The 15586-nt window shown below is 47.3% G+C and overlaps 1 protein-coding gene across 3 annotated transcripts in view; it reads left to right on the top strand.

Moving 5' to 3' along the window:
* Positions 1-15586, top strand: part of ctnna1 (catenin (cadherin-associated protein), alpha 1) — a 252692-nt gene that overhangs the window by 57417 nt on the left and 179689 nt on the right. For all 3 annotated transcript variants that reach the window (XM_039012640.1, XM_039012638.1, XM_039012639.1), the window contains exon 8: positions 1211-1414. In XM_039012640.1, coding sequence (XP_038868568.1) covers positions 1211-1414 — 204 coding nt within the window. The remainder of the gene's footprint in view (positions 1-1210; positions 1415-15586) is intronic.

Genomic DNA, 15586 nt, shown 5'->3' with positions numbered 1-15586 from the left:
AAGTCGCTCTCTAACATAAACATCCTATCCAGTTCTGCTAGGGCGAGTAAAATGATCAGTGCCTTCAGAACAGTCTCATTTCATCGGGGCATGGACTCTACAAAAAAAGCTTAAAAATCCTTCTTTAACTGGTCTCCTCCGGGTCACCAGGCGGTCGGGAGCCCCGGGGGTCGCTAGGCGGGTCGGGAGCCCCGGGGGTCGCTGGGCGGGTCGGGAGCCCCGGGGGTCGCTGGGCGGGTCGGGAGCCCCGGGGGTAGCTGGGCGGGTCGGGAGCCCCGGGGGTAGCTGGGCGGGTCGGGAGCCCCGGGGGTCGCTGGGCGGGTCGGGAGCCCCGGGGGTCGCTGGGCGGGTCGGGAGCCCTAAATCACACCATATAAATAGTTCCACTGCTTTTTAAATGTGTATTCTTCCCCTCTAATCAGGGATTGGTTTAGACACCCAGGGGATGCAGTTATCAGGTAGAACAGCAGCAGAACTTGTGGTCCCCAGGGTAGGATGGGACACTTGCATAGCGAGGTGGAAACTCAACCCATCCACCACAGTAGCTGTTTTGTTGTCGTCTTCTCCATGTCAGTGCTCAGACAGATCTCTCTCACCCCCCCCATTCCTCTGGGCCTCACACTAAGATGGTATCCCAAATGGCAGCCTATTGCCTGAATAGGGCACTACTTTTGACCAGAGGCCTATGTGCCCTGGTCCAAAGGAGTGCACTACGTAGGGAGTAGGGTGCTATTTGGGATGTGGTCAAACTATATAGGTCTTGGTCTGTGAGGCTTCTGGGTCTTTGAAAAGACAGTTTAGATGTCAAACTTCCCTGCAGGGTTAACAGAAGGTCTGTCCTCTGTCTCTCTCCTGCCCAACTCCATCTATCAGTGTCTCTCTCCTGCCCAAATCCATCTATCAGTGTCTCTCTCCTGCCCAAATCCATCTATCAGTGTCTCTCTCCTGCCCAAATCCATCTATCAGTGTCTCTCTCTCCTGCCCAAATCCATCTATCAGTGTCTCTCTCTCCTGCCCAACTCCATCTATCAGTGTCTCTCTCTCCTGCCCAACTCCATCTATCAGTGTCTCTCTCTCCTGCCCAACTCCATCTATCAGTGTCTCTCTCTCCTGCCCAACTCCATCTATCAGTGTCTCTCTCTCCTGCCCAACTCCATCTCGTCTTTCTCGCTCTGTGTTCTAACTCTCGCTCTGTTTTCTAACTCAACAGAAGCAGATCATCGTGGACCCCCTGGCGTTTAGCGAGGAGCGTTTCCGCCCGTCTCTGGAGGAGCGCTTGGAGAGCATCATCAGTGGCGCCGCCCTCATGGCCGACTCGTCCTGTACCCGTGATGACCGTCGCGAGCGCATCGTGGCCGAGTGCAACTCTGTCCGTCAGGCTCTGCAGGACCTGCTGTCTGAGTACATGGGCAATGTAAGTCTTCTTCTCACCTCTCTGCTACTAACTCACTACATAGACAGGTAGGAGTCTCATCTCTCTCTGCTACTAACTCACTACATAAACAGGTAGGAGTCTCATCTCTCTCTGCTACTAACTCACTACATAAACAGGTAGGAGTCTCATCTCTCTCTGCTACTAACTCACTACATAGACAGGTAGGAGTCTCATCTCTCTCTGCTACTAACTCACTACATAAACAGGTAGGAGTCTCATCTCTCTCTGCTACTAACTCACTACATAGACAGGTAGGAGTCTCATCTCTCTCTGCTACTAACTCACTACATAGACAGGTAGGAGTCTCATCTCTCTCTGCTACTAACTCACTACATAGACAGGTAGGAGTCTCATCTCTCTCTGCTACTAACTCACTACATAGACAGGTAGGAGTCTCATCTCTCTCTGCTACTAACTCACTACATAGACAGGTAGGAGTCTCATCTCTCTCTGCTACTAACTCACTACATAGACAGGTAGGAGTCTCATCTCTCTCTGCTACTAACTCACTACATAGACAGGTAGGAGTCTCATCTCTCTCTGCTACTAACTCACTACATAGACAGGTAGGAGTCTCATCTCTCTCTGCTACTAACTCACTACATAGACAGGTAGGAGTCTCATCTCTCTCTGCTACTAACTCACTACATAAACAGGTAGGAGTCTCATCTCTCTCTGCTACTAACTCACTACATAAACAGGTAGGAGTCTCATCTCTCTCTGCTACTAACTCACTACATAGACAGGTAGGAGTCTCATCTCTCTCTGCTACTAACTCACTACATAAACAGGTAGGAGTCTCACCTCTCTCTGCTACTAACTCACTACATAGACAGGTAGGAGTCTCATCTCTCTCTGCTACTAACTCACTACATAGACAGGTAGGAGTCTCATCTCTCTCTGCTACTAACTCACTACATAGACAGGTAGGAGTCTCATCTCTCTCTGCTACTAACTCACTACATAGACAGGTAGGAGTCTCATCTCTCTCTGCTACTAACTCACTACATAGACAGGTAGGAGTCTCATCTCTCTCTGCTACTAACTCACTACATAGACAGGTAGGAGTCTCATCTCTCTCTGCTACTAACTCACTACATAGACAGGTAGGAGTCTCATCTCTCTCTGCTACTAACTCACTACATAGACAGGTAGGAGTCTCATCTCTCTCTGCTACTAACTCACTACATAGACAGGTAGGAGTCTCATCTCTCTCTGCTACTAACTCACTACATAGACAGGTAGGAGTCTCATCTCTCTCTGCTACTAACTCACTACATAGACAGGTAGGAGTCTCATCTCTCTCTGCTACTAACTCACTACATAGACAGGTAGGAGTCATCTCTCTCTGCTACTAACTCACTACATAGACAGGTAGGAGTCTCATCTCTCTCTGCTACTAACTCACTACATAAACAGGTAGGAGTCTCATCTCTCTCTGCTACTAACTCACTACATAGACAGGTAGGAGTCTCATCTCTCTCTGCTACTAACTCACTACATAGACAGGTAGGAGTCTCATCTCTCTCTGCTACTAACTCACTACATAGACAGGTAGGAGTCATCTCTCTCTGCTACTAACTCACTACATAGACAGGTAGGAGTCTCATCTCTCTCTGCTACTAACTCACTACATAGACAGGTAGGAGTCTCATCTCTCTCTGCTACTAACTCACTACATAAACGGGTAGGAGTCTCATCTCTCTCTGCTACTAACTCACTACATAAACGGGTAGGAGTCTCATCTCTCTCTGCTACTAACTCACTACATAAACGGGTAGGAGTCTCATCTCTCTCTGCTACTAACTCACTACATAAACGGGTAGGAGTCTCATCTCTCTCTGCTACTAACTCACTACATAGACAGGTAGGAGTCATCTCTCTCTGCTACTAACTCACTACATAGACAGGTAGGAGTCTCATCTCTCTCTGCTACTAACTCACTACATAAACAGGTAGGAGTCTCATCTCTCTCTGCTACTAACTCACTACATAGACAGGTAGGAGTCTCATCTCTCTCTGCTACTAACTCACTACATAAACAGGTAGGAGTCTCATCTCTCTCTGCTACTAACTCACTACATAAACAGGTAGGAGTCTCATCTCTCTCTGCTACTAACTCACTACATAGACAGGTAGGAGTCTCATCTCTCTCTGCTACTAACTCACTACATAAACAGGTAGGAGTCTCATCTCTCTCTGCTACTAACTCACTACATAGACAGGTAGGAGTCTCATCTCTCTCTGCTACTAACTCACTACATAGACAGGTAGGAGTCTCATCTCTCTCTGCTACTAACTCACTACATAGACAGGTAGGAGTCTCATCTCTCTCTGCTACTAACTCACTACATAAACAGGTAGGAGTCTCATCTCTCTCTGCTACTAACTCACTACATAAACAGGTAGGAGTCTCATCTCTCTCTGCTACTAACTCACTACATAAACAGGTAGGAGTCATCTCTCTCTGCTACTAACTCACTACATAAACAGGTAGGAGTCTCATCTCTCTCTGCTACTAACTCACTACATAAACAGGTAGGAGTCTCATCTCTCTCTGCTACTAACTCACTACATAGACAGGTAGGAGTCTCATCTCTCTCTGCTACTAACTCACTACATAAACAGGTAGGAGTCTCATCTCTCTCTGCTACTAACTCACTACATAAACAGGTAGGAGTCTCATCTCTCTCTGCTACTAACTCACTACATAAACAGGTAGGAGTCTCATCTCTCTCTGCTACTAACTCACTACATAAACAGGTAGGAGTCTCATCTCTCTCTGCTACTAACTCACTACATAGACAGGTAGGAGTCTCATCTCTCTCTTGCTCTTCATCTTCTGTCTCTAGTCCTCTACCCACCTCTGTCTCTACTCCTCTACCCACCTCTCTCCTTGAGGCAATGAACCAGTCATCACATTCACACACAGTTGGTCTTTCACCTCTCCATCTCTCAATTCAAGGGGCTTTATTGGCATGGGGAACATATGTTAACATTGCCAAAGCAAGTGAAGGAGATCATAAACAAACATTAAACTCACAAAAGTTCTAAAGGAAAAGACATTTCAAGTGTCATTGTCTATATTCAGTGTGTTAACGATGTACAAAAGGGAAAATAATTTAACATAAATATTGGTTGTATTTACAATGGTGTTTGTTCTTCACTGGTTGCCCTTGTGGCAACAGGTCACAAATCTTGCTGCAGTGATGGCACACTGGCATTTCACCCAATAGATATGGGAGTTTATCAAAATTGGATTTGTTTTTTCGTATTCTTTGGATCTGTGTAATCTGAGGGAAATATGTGTCTCTAATATGGTCATACATTTGGCAGGAGGTTAGGAAGTGCAGCTCAGTTTCCACCATGTTGTTGGCAGTGTGCACATAGCCTGTCTTCTCTTGAGAGCCAGGTCTGCCTACGGCGGCCTTTCTCAATAGCAAGGCTATGCTCACTGAGTCTGTACATAGTCAAAGCTTTCCTTAAGTTTGGGTCAGTCACAGTGGTCAGGTATTATGCCACTGTGTACTCTCTGTTTAGTGCCAAATAGCATTCTAGTATGCTCTGTTTTTTTGTTAATTCTTTCCAATGTGTCAAGTAATTATCTTTTTGTTTTCTCATGATTTGGTTGGGTCTAATTGTGTTGCTGTCATTGGGCTCTGTGGGGTGTGTTTGTGTTTGTGAACAGAGCCCCAGGACCGGCTTGCTTAGGGGACTCGTCTCTAGGTTCATCTCTCTGTAGGTGATGGCTTTGTTATGGAAGGTTTGGGAATCGCTTCCTTTTAGGTTGTAGAATTTAACGTCTCTCTTTCTGGTTTTTGATAATTAGCGGGCTATCAGCCTAATTCTGCTCTGCATGCATTATTTGGTGTTTTACATTGTAAACTGTCATGGTCAAAACATGCTGCACCTGATCGACGGGTGAGGATGAAAAACTATGGAATCAGAATCAGTTCTCTTTCAACCATCTCCACCAGAATTCTGGAACACCACCTTCCAGAACCCTTAGAGATTACCAGACAGTCCTTTCTCAACTCTTCTACCCCTTAACCAAGCAAAACACGCAAGTCAGCATGAATGCACTAAACAATGTTGATATCAGAGACCATGTTCTTCTCTAAGCAACCAATAAATTAACCCAATCTAGACTAGGACTAAAATGGTGGATTTATCATTCTGGGAGAATAATGGGGTCTATTGAATGATTAATAGATTTCAGGAGGCCAATTTATTGTGAGACCAAGACATTCTTGTTTGCTAATCGCTTGATAAATGCTTCTACATGTTAGTATAGGAAAAAGAGGAAAGGTGTCCATGTCTGTGTGATGCTGGCCTGGGATGGGGGAGGAGACTTGGGTTAGAGGGGGATGTGAGGAGTCCTGATCACACGACTGAACAGTAGTCTAGGTGGGACAAAACTAGGACCTGCCTTAAGGCAGAGCAGCGCTTTATTATGGACAGACTTCTCCCGGTCTTAGCTACTGTTGAGTCAACATGTTTTGACCCTGACAGTTTACACTCTAGGGTTATTCCAAGCAGTTTAGTTACCTCAACTTGCTCAATTACCACATTATTCAGATTTAGTTGAGGTTTAGTGAATGATTTGTCCTAGTTATTTTTTATTTTTTAATATCTAGGACTGACGTATTCCTTTCCACCCATTCTGAAACTAACTGCAGCTCTTTAAGTGCCGCAATCATTTCAGTCGCAGTAGTAGCTGACATGTTTAGTGCTGAGTTATTTACTCAAAGCCAGTGGCATGTCATTAGTAAAGATTTTTTTTAAAGTAATGGGCCCTAGACAGCTGCCCTGGGGAATCCCTGATTCTACCTCGATTATGTTGGAGAGGCTTCCATTAGAACAAAGCCATAAAGTGTATAGCCGTAACACACGTCTTTTTCCCCTGCAGCAGACTGTGATTGATATTGTCCAAAGCTGCACTGAAGTCAAGCAAAACGGCATTGTCTAGACCAGAATATGTGAGCTGAGCGGTCGGAAATCATGGAACGGAATCATGGAACGGAATCATGGAACGGAATCATGGAACGGAATCATGGAACGGAATCATGGAACGGAATCATGGAACGGAATCATGGAACGGAATCATGGAACGGAATCATGCACCGCAAAATACGTTCCTCTCTCACACCAAAAAAATTTGGAATCGCTCCATTCATTGAAATCACCATTTAACCAACTTTAGTGACTACTTGGACCTACCATTTTAGTTTTGAAATATTACATGAAAAGTATTTTAATGAACAACATGAAAACGTGACTAAGAAGTGGTCATCATTTGACATAGACTACATGCTGTTTTAAATAGCAAATAAACACTCCAAATAGGTCAGGAGTCAGACAGGTAGCCTAAGAAGGATCAATAATTATTATATATATATTTTTTTGGAGGGGGGTGTTCATTATAAATCTGTTTCAATGCTATAGCCTAAAAAGAAATGCATTGTGACGCATTTGGGAGTGCATTACACTAGGCTGGCAGGAAAATAAGTGCTCAGCATTTTAAACATTTCATTGTATTAATTCATTAGTCTATGAATTGAGTATGTAAGCTTTGACTTAGAATTATGAATTCACTTTTAGAAACACGAGTTTTTGCCGTAGTCTATGGCTTCAGGCTCATGTGACGGTGTCTGGAGAGCAGGCAGGCAGCGGAGACTGCCCTCTCGGCATGGTGTCTGGAGAGCAGGCAGGCAGCGGAGACTGCCCTCTCGGCGAGAGCAGGCCAGCAGCGGAGACTGCCCTCTCTGCATGGTGTCTGGAGAGCAGGCAGGCAGCGGAGACTGCCCTCTCTGCATGGTGTCTGGAGAGCAGGCCAGCAGGGGAGACTGCCCTCTCGGCATGGTGTCTGGAGAGCAGGCCAGCAGGGGAGACTGCCCTCTCGGCATGGTGTCTGGAGAGCAGGCCAGCAGGGGAGACTGCCCTCTCTGCATGGTGTCTGGAGAGCAGGCCAGCAGGGGAGACTGCCCTCTCTGCATGGTCTCTGGAGAGCAGGCCAGCAGCGGAGACTGCCCTCTCGGCATGGTGTCTGGAGAGCAGGCCAGCAGGGGAGACTGCCCTCTCTGCATGGTGTCTGGAGAGCAGGCCAGCAGGGGAGACTGCCCTCTCGGCGAGAGCAGGCCAGCAGCGGAGACTGCCCTCTCGGCGAGAGCAGGCCAGCAGCGGAGACTGCCCTCTCGTCATGGTGTCTGGAGAGCAGGCCAGCAGGGGAGACTGCCCTCTCGGCGAGAGCAGGCCAGCAGGGGAGACTGCCCTCTCGGCGAGAGCAGGCCAGCAGCGGAGACTGCCCTCTCGGCGAGAGCAGGCCAGCAGGGGAGACTGCCCTCTCTGCATGGTGTCTGGAGAGCAGGCCAGCAGGGGAGACTGCCCTCTCGGCGAGAGCAGGCCAGCAGGGGAGACTGCCCTCTCGGCGAGAGCAGGCCAGCAGGGGAGACTGCCCTCTCGGCATGGTGTCTGGAGAGCAGGCCAGCAGCGGAGACTGCCCTCTCGTCATGGTGTCTGGAGAGCAGGCCAGCAGGGGAGACTGCCCTCTCGGCGAGAGCAGGCCAGCAGCGGAGACTGCCCTCTCGGCATGGTCTCTGGAGAGCAGGCAGGCAGCGGAGACTGCCCTCTCGGCGAGAGCAGGCCAGCAGCGGAGACTGCCCTCTCTGCATGGTGTCTGGAGAGCAGGCCAGCAGCGGAGACTGCCCTCTCGGCGAGAGCAGGCCAGCAGCGGAGACTGCCCTCTCGGCGAGAGCAGGCCAGCAGCGGAGACTGCCCTCTCGGCGAGAGCAGGCCAGCAGCGGAGACTGCCCTCTCGGCATGGTGTCTGGAGAGCCACTGGGGATGCTAAACACCCTTCGGGCCAATTTTGCCAGGCAGGGATGCAGAGTTTATTATTAATTTTTTATTTATAAGTACGCCTTAAGGTTTTTGTCAAAATAATCATATCAAAACGTTAAACTCCTTGAGTTAATGTCAGGCCTATTGGAACCAGATCAATGGTATCCTATAGATGACACAGCTAGCTACTCACCTCGTTTCTTTTTGTTAGCATGTGCACATAGTACACAATGCTTTCAGGGTCCGTGTCTTTTCAGATTCCACAATGATTTTTTTTAGTTGTGAACACTACATCACCACACCCAGTGTTTGTCCTCATTTTTATAAATCACCTTGATTTAGCAGCTGTATATTTGATCAGTTTCTTTATGAAAATATGTAGTGAGCTCCATGACAGTAGCTAAAGCAAGGGGCTAGTAGACTACAAATACATGCTGGGCCGGGCATGCCCTGAGCTTGTAAAGTGAGCGCTACAGAAGCGACATTGACTCTCCAGCCTTTAGGAAACTTGCTCTGCGCTCCAGTCAAGTTGGGGACGCTCCACTCTTCGCTCCAGCTCCGCTCCAGCTCCGCTCCAGCTCCCCAGCTCCGCTCACATACTCTGATCTAGACTTTTTATGTCACTGCGAGTCTCTAAATTGTAATGCACAGAGAATATTTTCCTGAGTTCCAACAGTTTGCTGTCTGGAGAAAGTTCAGCCTTATCAGGAGTGATGTTACCCTAGCGTCTGATGTTCCCATGTAATCCGGGTAGGATCTCTCTCTCTCTCTCTCTGCTAATCCTTTTTAAATGCAGCTGTAGTGTATTTCCATAATGAGAAGGTAGAAAGTTGTCTGGTTGGTTGGCTGGCTGCTGTAGCTACACTCCCAGCTCCCTGAGGGAACAACTAAAGAACGGTAAAGACTGACTGTTGTGGCAGAGAGACTTTGATCACTCGATATGAGCCGTTCACAAGTCAAACGCTAGTTACCCGGGTCATCAAAGTCTCCACCGTGACTTTCGGAAGCCTTGTAATCGAGTGGGCATCCTAGTTACCGAGCAACAAATCACCGCTACGTCACCCTCAAATGGTCCGAATATATCAAGAAATCACATTTTTTTTAAGTTTAATCTTGTGGTCTTGTGAGATTTTTTAAAAATGTAAAAAAAAATATATTTTTATTTTTACATCTCGATCTACATCTATCTTGTATTTTTGAAGTTTGATCATGTTCACGAAAACAATAACTTGCTAGCTGTCACTTCATATGAAATGTTAGAGAAGCTAACAAACCAACCAGCTGGTGCAACACTTAGTACAATGCTCCTTCCGTTAGCTAGCTACTGTAGAAACATTATTTTATCCCAATAAAACATTATTTTATCCCAATGAACAAGTTTTAATGGAGCAGCTTACAGCCTGCCCTGTCCCGAGTCGGTACATTATCGAGTTTGCTGCTGCGTGTTTAGCTGACCCAACGTTACAACGTAGTGATTGGTGCTTTGGAAGCCTACTCAAATCCGGACTGACTGCTGCGAACACGTCTACAACTCTATCAGCGGGCGGTCAAACTAGCCTAACGTGACAAGCTACATGATGTATTTCAGTGCCGTGTCCAACGTCCTTAGGTAACGCTAGCCACAATGTCATCCCTGTGTTTGTCAGTGACGCTAGCTAGCAGGCTACACCAAGCTAAAACCAGCTGACTGAAATCACTGGCGACCGATATACACTGAGTATTAAGAACATGACATAGGATGACACTGACCAGGTGAATCCAGGTGAAAGATATGATCCCTTATTGATGTCACTTGTTAAATCCACATCAATCAATGTAGATGAAGGGGAGGAGACAGGTTGACTATATATATTTTTATTCCTTAAAACATTCCTTAACACTGTTCAGAAGGTTGAATGGGCAATACAAAAGATTGAAGTGCCTTTTGAATGAGGTATGGTGTTCCTAATGTTTAGTGTACTCCGTGTACTTGCACATATTTATTGCAGGAGTAGTCGTTTTTTTTTACGACTTTATCACTGTCTATCGGAGTATGAGTCTGCCCCATTTGCTTCATAACGAGCGTTTCAGGCGATAAGACTTATTGCGGGAGAGACGAGGCACGCAAATGGATTTAGAATTTTGGAATATTGACAAGTAGCAGTTGGGATGTTGAGTGTGCCTAGTGTCAATAGAAATTTAGGCTAAAACACTTGCAGGCTTGAGTGATCACTATCGAACACAACAGCAAGTGGCCACTCGATAAAGGGCTTAAAGACTACACAGCCACTGTGAAATCACTGTGAAGAGCCCTTTAGGGGCCAAGTGTATGGTTTGAGATTCAGGCTATGTCTGTCAACCGCTCATGCTCTGACACACTCTCTTAATCTGTTCTCTTTCCCTTTCTTTCTCTCCCCTCTCCCCTCCTCCACCTCGCTCTCTCCTCTCCTCCACCTCGCTCTCTCCCCTCCTCCTCGCTCTCTCCCCTCCTCCCTGTAATTGAACAGTGGAATAGATGTTTTTGTCCTATGCTACAATAATGTCTTATTTCTTACCGTCAGCCAGAGGTTGTATTGCTACAATAATGTTGTATTGCTACAATAATGTCTTATTTCATATCAGCTATCTAGCATCTTTGTTCTATTTTTCTGGCGTTTGTTGCTGCTCGGGCTCTGAACCGGTTTGGGTCAGATGTTAAATAAGCATGTTTGGGATGCTCTGGATCACCGTGTACGACAGCGTGTTCCAGTTGCATATCCAAATGGTGGTCACACCAGAGACTGACTGGTTTTCTAATCCATGCCCCTACTTTTTTTTTTTTTTTTTTGACGGTGTCTTTGACCTACAGAGGCATATCTGTATTCCAAGTCATGCGAAATCCATAGATTAGGGCCTAATGAATTTATTTCAATTGACTGATTTCCTTATATGAAATGTAATTCAGTAAAATCTTATTTTTTTTTTGAATATTACGTTTACATTTTTGTTCAGTCTATGTATGTGTCCATTTTTTTCTACATCATTTATCTTGTTTTAGTCATTTAAGTTCACACTGAGAGCGTTTTCCCAACCTAACAGTTAATTTAAACATTTTTTCCACTGTTTGGACTAAGGCGACCCGAGAGAGAAAATAAACTCAATGGCCTTTTTATGAAAAGGCCTTTGATAACAGTCCTCCTTTCGCTGTTACAAATGACGTTGGATGTCTAGTGTCTCCTCTCCTCACTGCTCCAACCAGACTGTCACGTCTTCTCCTCTCCTCACTGCTCCAACCAGACTGTCACGTCTTCTCCTCTCCTCACTGCTCCAACCAGACTGTCACGTCTTCTCCTCTCCTCACTGCTCCAACCAGACTGTCACGTCTTCTCCTCTCCTCACTGCTCCAACCAGACTGTCACGTCTTCTCCTCTCCTCACTGCTCCAACCAGACTGTCACGTCTCCTCCTCTGCTCACTGCTCCAACCAGACTGTCACGTCTTCTCCTCTCCTCACTGCTCCAACCAGACTGTCACGTCTCCTCCTCTGCTCACTGCTCCAACCAGACTGTCACGTCTTCTCCTCTCCTCACTGCTCCAACCAGACTGTCACGTCTTCTCCTCTCCTCACTGCTCCAACCAGACTGTCACGTCTTCTCCTCTCCTCACTGCTCCAACCAGACTGTCACGTCTCCTCCTCTGCTCACTGCTCCAACCAGACTGTCACGTCTTCTCCTCTCCTCACTGCTCCAACCAGACTGTCACGTCTTCTCCTCTGCTCACTGCTCCAACCAGACTGTCACGTCTCCTCCTCTGCTCACTGCTCCAACCAGACTGTCACGTCTCCTCCTCTGCTCACTGCTCCAACCAGACTGTCACGTCTCCTCCTCTCCTCACTGCTCCAACCAGACTGTCACGTCTTCTCCTCTCCTCACTGCTCCAACCAGACTGTCACGTCTTCTCCTCTCCTCACTGCTCCAACCAGACTGTCACGTCTTCTCCTCTCCTCACTGCTCCAACCAGACTGTCACGTCTTCTCCTCTCCTCACTGCTCCAACCAGACTGTCACGTCTTCTCCTCTCCTCACTGCTCCAACCAGACTGTCACGTCTTCTCCTCTCCTCACTGCTCCAACCAGACTGTCACGTCTTCTCCTCTCCTCACTGCTCCAACCAGACTGTCACGTCTTCTCCTCTCCTCACTGCTCCAACCAGACTGTCACGTCTTCTCCTCTCCTCACTGCTCCAACCAGACTGTCACGTCTTCTCCTCTCCTCACTGCTCCAACCAGACTGTCACGTCTTCTCCTCTCCTCACTGCTCCAACCAGACTGTCACGTCGTCTCCCCTCCTCACTGCTCCAACCAGACTGTCACGTCGTCTCCCCTCCTCACTGCTCCAATCTCACCCCTAGTTAGGGATATTAGATTTTGTTTTCATGGTCGCCTTTACACTTGCTGCAGTCACTGTGTAGTGTAGCCTGATGTTTGGCTGGAGTCTACGTCACTCAGTCCTGGGTCTGGCTCTGCATCCACAGCCACAGTTAGCCTCCGTCCTCCTACGGGTCTGGCTCTGTAGCCATCCAGACAGTTGGCCACCGTCCTCCTACGGGTCTGGCTCTGTAGCCATCCAGACAGTTGGCCACCGTCCTCCCCCCGTCTCCTGTTCCTTAGTGCTAGCTACTGTCACTGGATCACCATTCAACTGATACCATATCAAGACAGAAATATATGATGGATAAAGATGACGACAACGGTAGCAAAAGAACTCAATATAAGGTCAATGGGCTCAATAGATATTACCCTTCACCAGGCTTGAATGATTGAATCAATGTGAGCTGCGTGATGTGTGATAGCTACGTATTACCTTTTTTTAAGTGGTGCTCCTGAATTGTCCCTGTGTCTGTAATGGGAGCAGGGAATTGGCCCCGGCCGGAGCTCAGCCTATCACTTACTGACCGTCTCTCACCAGGGAGGATGGAACGAACCTAAGGGGTTCCCCTCTTCATCTGTCCTTCAGCCTCATCTTGTGCCCTTCTCCCTGTCCATCCTACATGACCGTGGTTGAGTACTACATGGCACCCTGTTCCCTTTATAGTGGACTACTGTTGACTATAGCCTGTATGGGAGTAGGGTGCCATTTGGGACACAGCCTATGATCGCATGGTACATGCTAATCTGATTGTACAGTGGTAATTACCTGTTCTGTGGTGCTGCTCAGATTGTGTTCTACTTGTATCCTGAATGAATGAATGATACCAAACCATATGTCACTTAAAGATGTCTTGTCGACATTCCTTCTCTATACAGACATGTCCTTTCCCCGTCTCCGTACGTCTCAGTCACCGTATTGCTCAGGCAGCGACGCAGGGCTCTGACACATTATTTCAGGGCCATAGTCATCCAAAGCTCCTTTTCGAAACAACTTTTCCCCTTCACTGGTCCTTCCTCCCCGCTCCGTCCCCCTGCACGTCTCTGTGGAACACACGTCTTTAGTATATTGAGGCCGTCCATCGTTGCGATGGAGAGCAGATCTGACGGGATTGGCTGCTCAGCTGGTCTGATAAAGGAAACAGACCAGCGAGGACGAGAAGTGACATACAGTGCATTTGGAAAGTATTCAGACCCCTTTGTCCCACATTTTGTAACATTTTAAAATTAGGCTGTAATGTATTAAATAACATTTCCTCATCAATCTACACAATATTCCCCATAATCACAGTGAAAACATGTTTTCAGAAATGTTTGTATTAAAAATTAAAAATACCGTATTTACGTAAGTATTCAGACCCTTTGCTATGCGACTCAAAATTGAGCTCAGGTGCATCCGGTTTCCATTGATCATCCTTGAGATGTTTCTACAACTTGATTGGAGTCCACCTGTAGTACATTACATTGATTGGACATGATTTGGAAAGGCACACACCTGTCTATATAAGGTCCCACAGTTGACAGTGATTGTCAGAGCAAAAACCAAGCCAGGAATTATCCGTAGAGCTCCGAGACAGGATCGTGTCGAGGCACAGATCTGGTGAAGGGTACCAAAACATGTCTGCAGCATTGAAGGTCCCCAAGAACACAGTGGCCTCCATCATTCTTAAATGGAAGAAGTTTGGAACCACCAAGACTCTTCCTAGAGCTGGCCACCTGGCCAAACTGAGCAATTGAGGGAGGAGGGCCTTGGTCAGGGAGGTGACCAAGAACCTGATGGTCACTCAGACAGAGCTCTAGAGTTCCTCTGTGGAGATGGGAGAACCTTCCAGAAGGACAACCATCTCTACAGCACTCTACCATCAGGCCTAGCCTGTTAGGAGAGACAGATAAGCTGCCATTTTAAAGCATGGAACTGGAGGCCGTCATCACAGCTGAGGCTGGCTGGCTGGACTTACATCCACTACTTTTCTTTCCCACTTTCCCTCCCTCATTCATGCCTCCCTCCCTCTAGCTCACACCCACTCCCCTGTCCTCCCACTACCCCCTCATACCCTCTCCCACCCACTCCCCTGTCCTCCCACTACCCTCTCCCACCCACTCCTTTGTCCTCCCACTACTCATACCCTCTCCCACCCACTCCCCTGTCCTCCCACTACCCTCTCCCACCCACTCCTTTGTCCTCCCACTACTCATACCCTCTCCCACCCATTCCCTTGTCCTCCCACTGCCCCCTCACCCCTCATACCCACTAGCTTGTCCTCCCTCTCCCCCCTCATACTCTTTCCCCCTCCCTTCTCTGTTCCTCCCTTCCTCCCCCTCCCCTCTGTTCCTCCCTTCTTCCCCCTCCCCTCTCTATTCCCTCTTCCCTTCATCTCATCTGACTGATTTTGGGTTGAGGACATGTGTGCCCAGTTAACCAGAATAAAACAGCTCTTTTTTTTTCTCCTTTTTTATAAATGACACTCTAGCTCTCTTTATTCTCATTCGGCGTCTCTGTGCTACGGATGGCTGCATCTCAAATTCCCAGTCTGCCTCCAGTTCCAAATGGTACCCGATTCCAAATATAGTGTACTACTTTTGACCAGGGCCCTGTGTAGAGCTGCGACGATAAAATGATCAACACGACCATATCACTTATCGCAGGCTTTTAGTTAACGTTCATTATGATAAGTAGCCTACGCTAGAGAAATGTCAAGTTTATTTGCTAATTTATGTGATTAATGGGACAAATGTTGGCTGTAACCATCAAACAAGTAGTAGTAAAAAACAAAACCAAAAAGTTGCACATTTTGTTGTGATCTCAACATTTAATTTATTGTGCCATCAATTCAGGCAATATAGCTGACACCTTATGGCTCTGGTCAATAGTAGTGGGGGAACAGGGCGCCATTTGGGGCGGGGAATAAGGCTGATGGCACCAATGAGCC

This window comes from Salvelinus namaycush, chromosome 17 (genome assembly GCF_016432855.1).
Source record: "Salvelinus namaycush isolate Seneca chromosome 17, SaNama_1.0, whole genome shotgun sequence".
Classification (NCBI taxonomy): domain Eukaryota; kingdom Metazoa; phylum Chordata; class Actinopteri; order Salmoniformes; family Salmonidae; genus Salvelinus; species Salvelinus namaycush.
The sequence above is the reverse complement of the archived record's forward strand: the minus strand, read 5'-3'. Positions and strand labels throughout refer to the sequence as shown.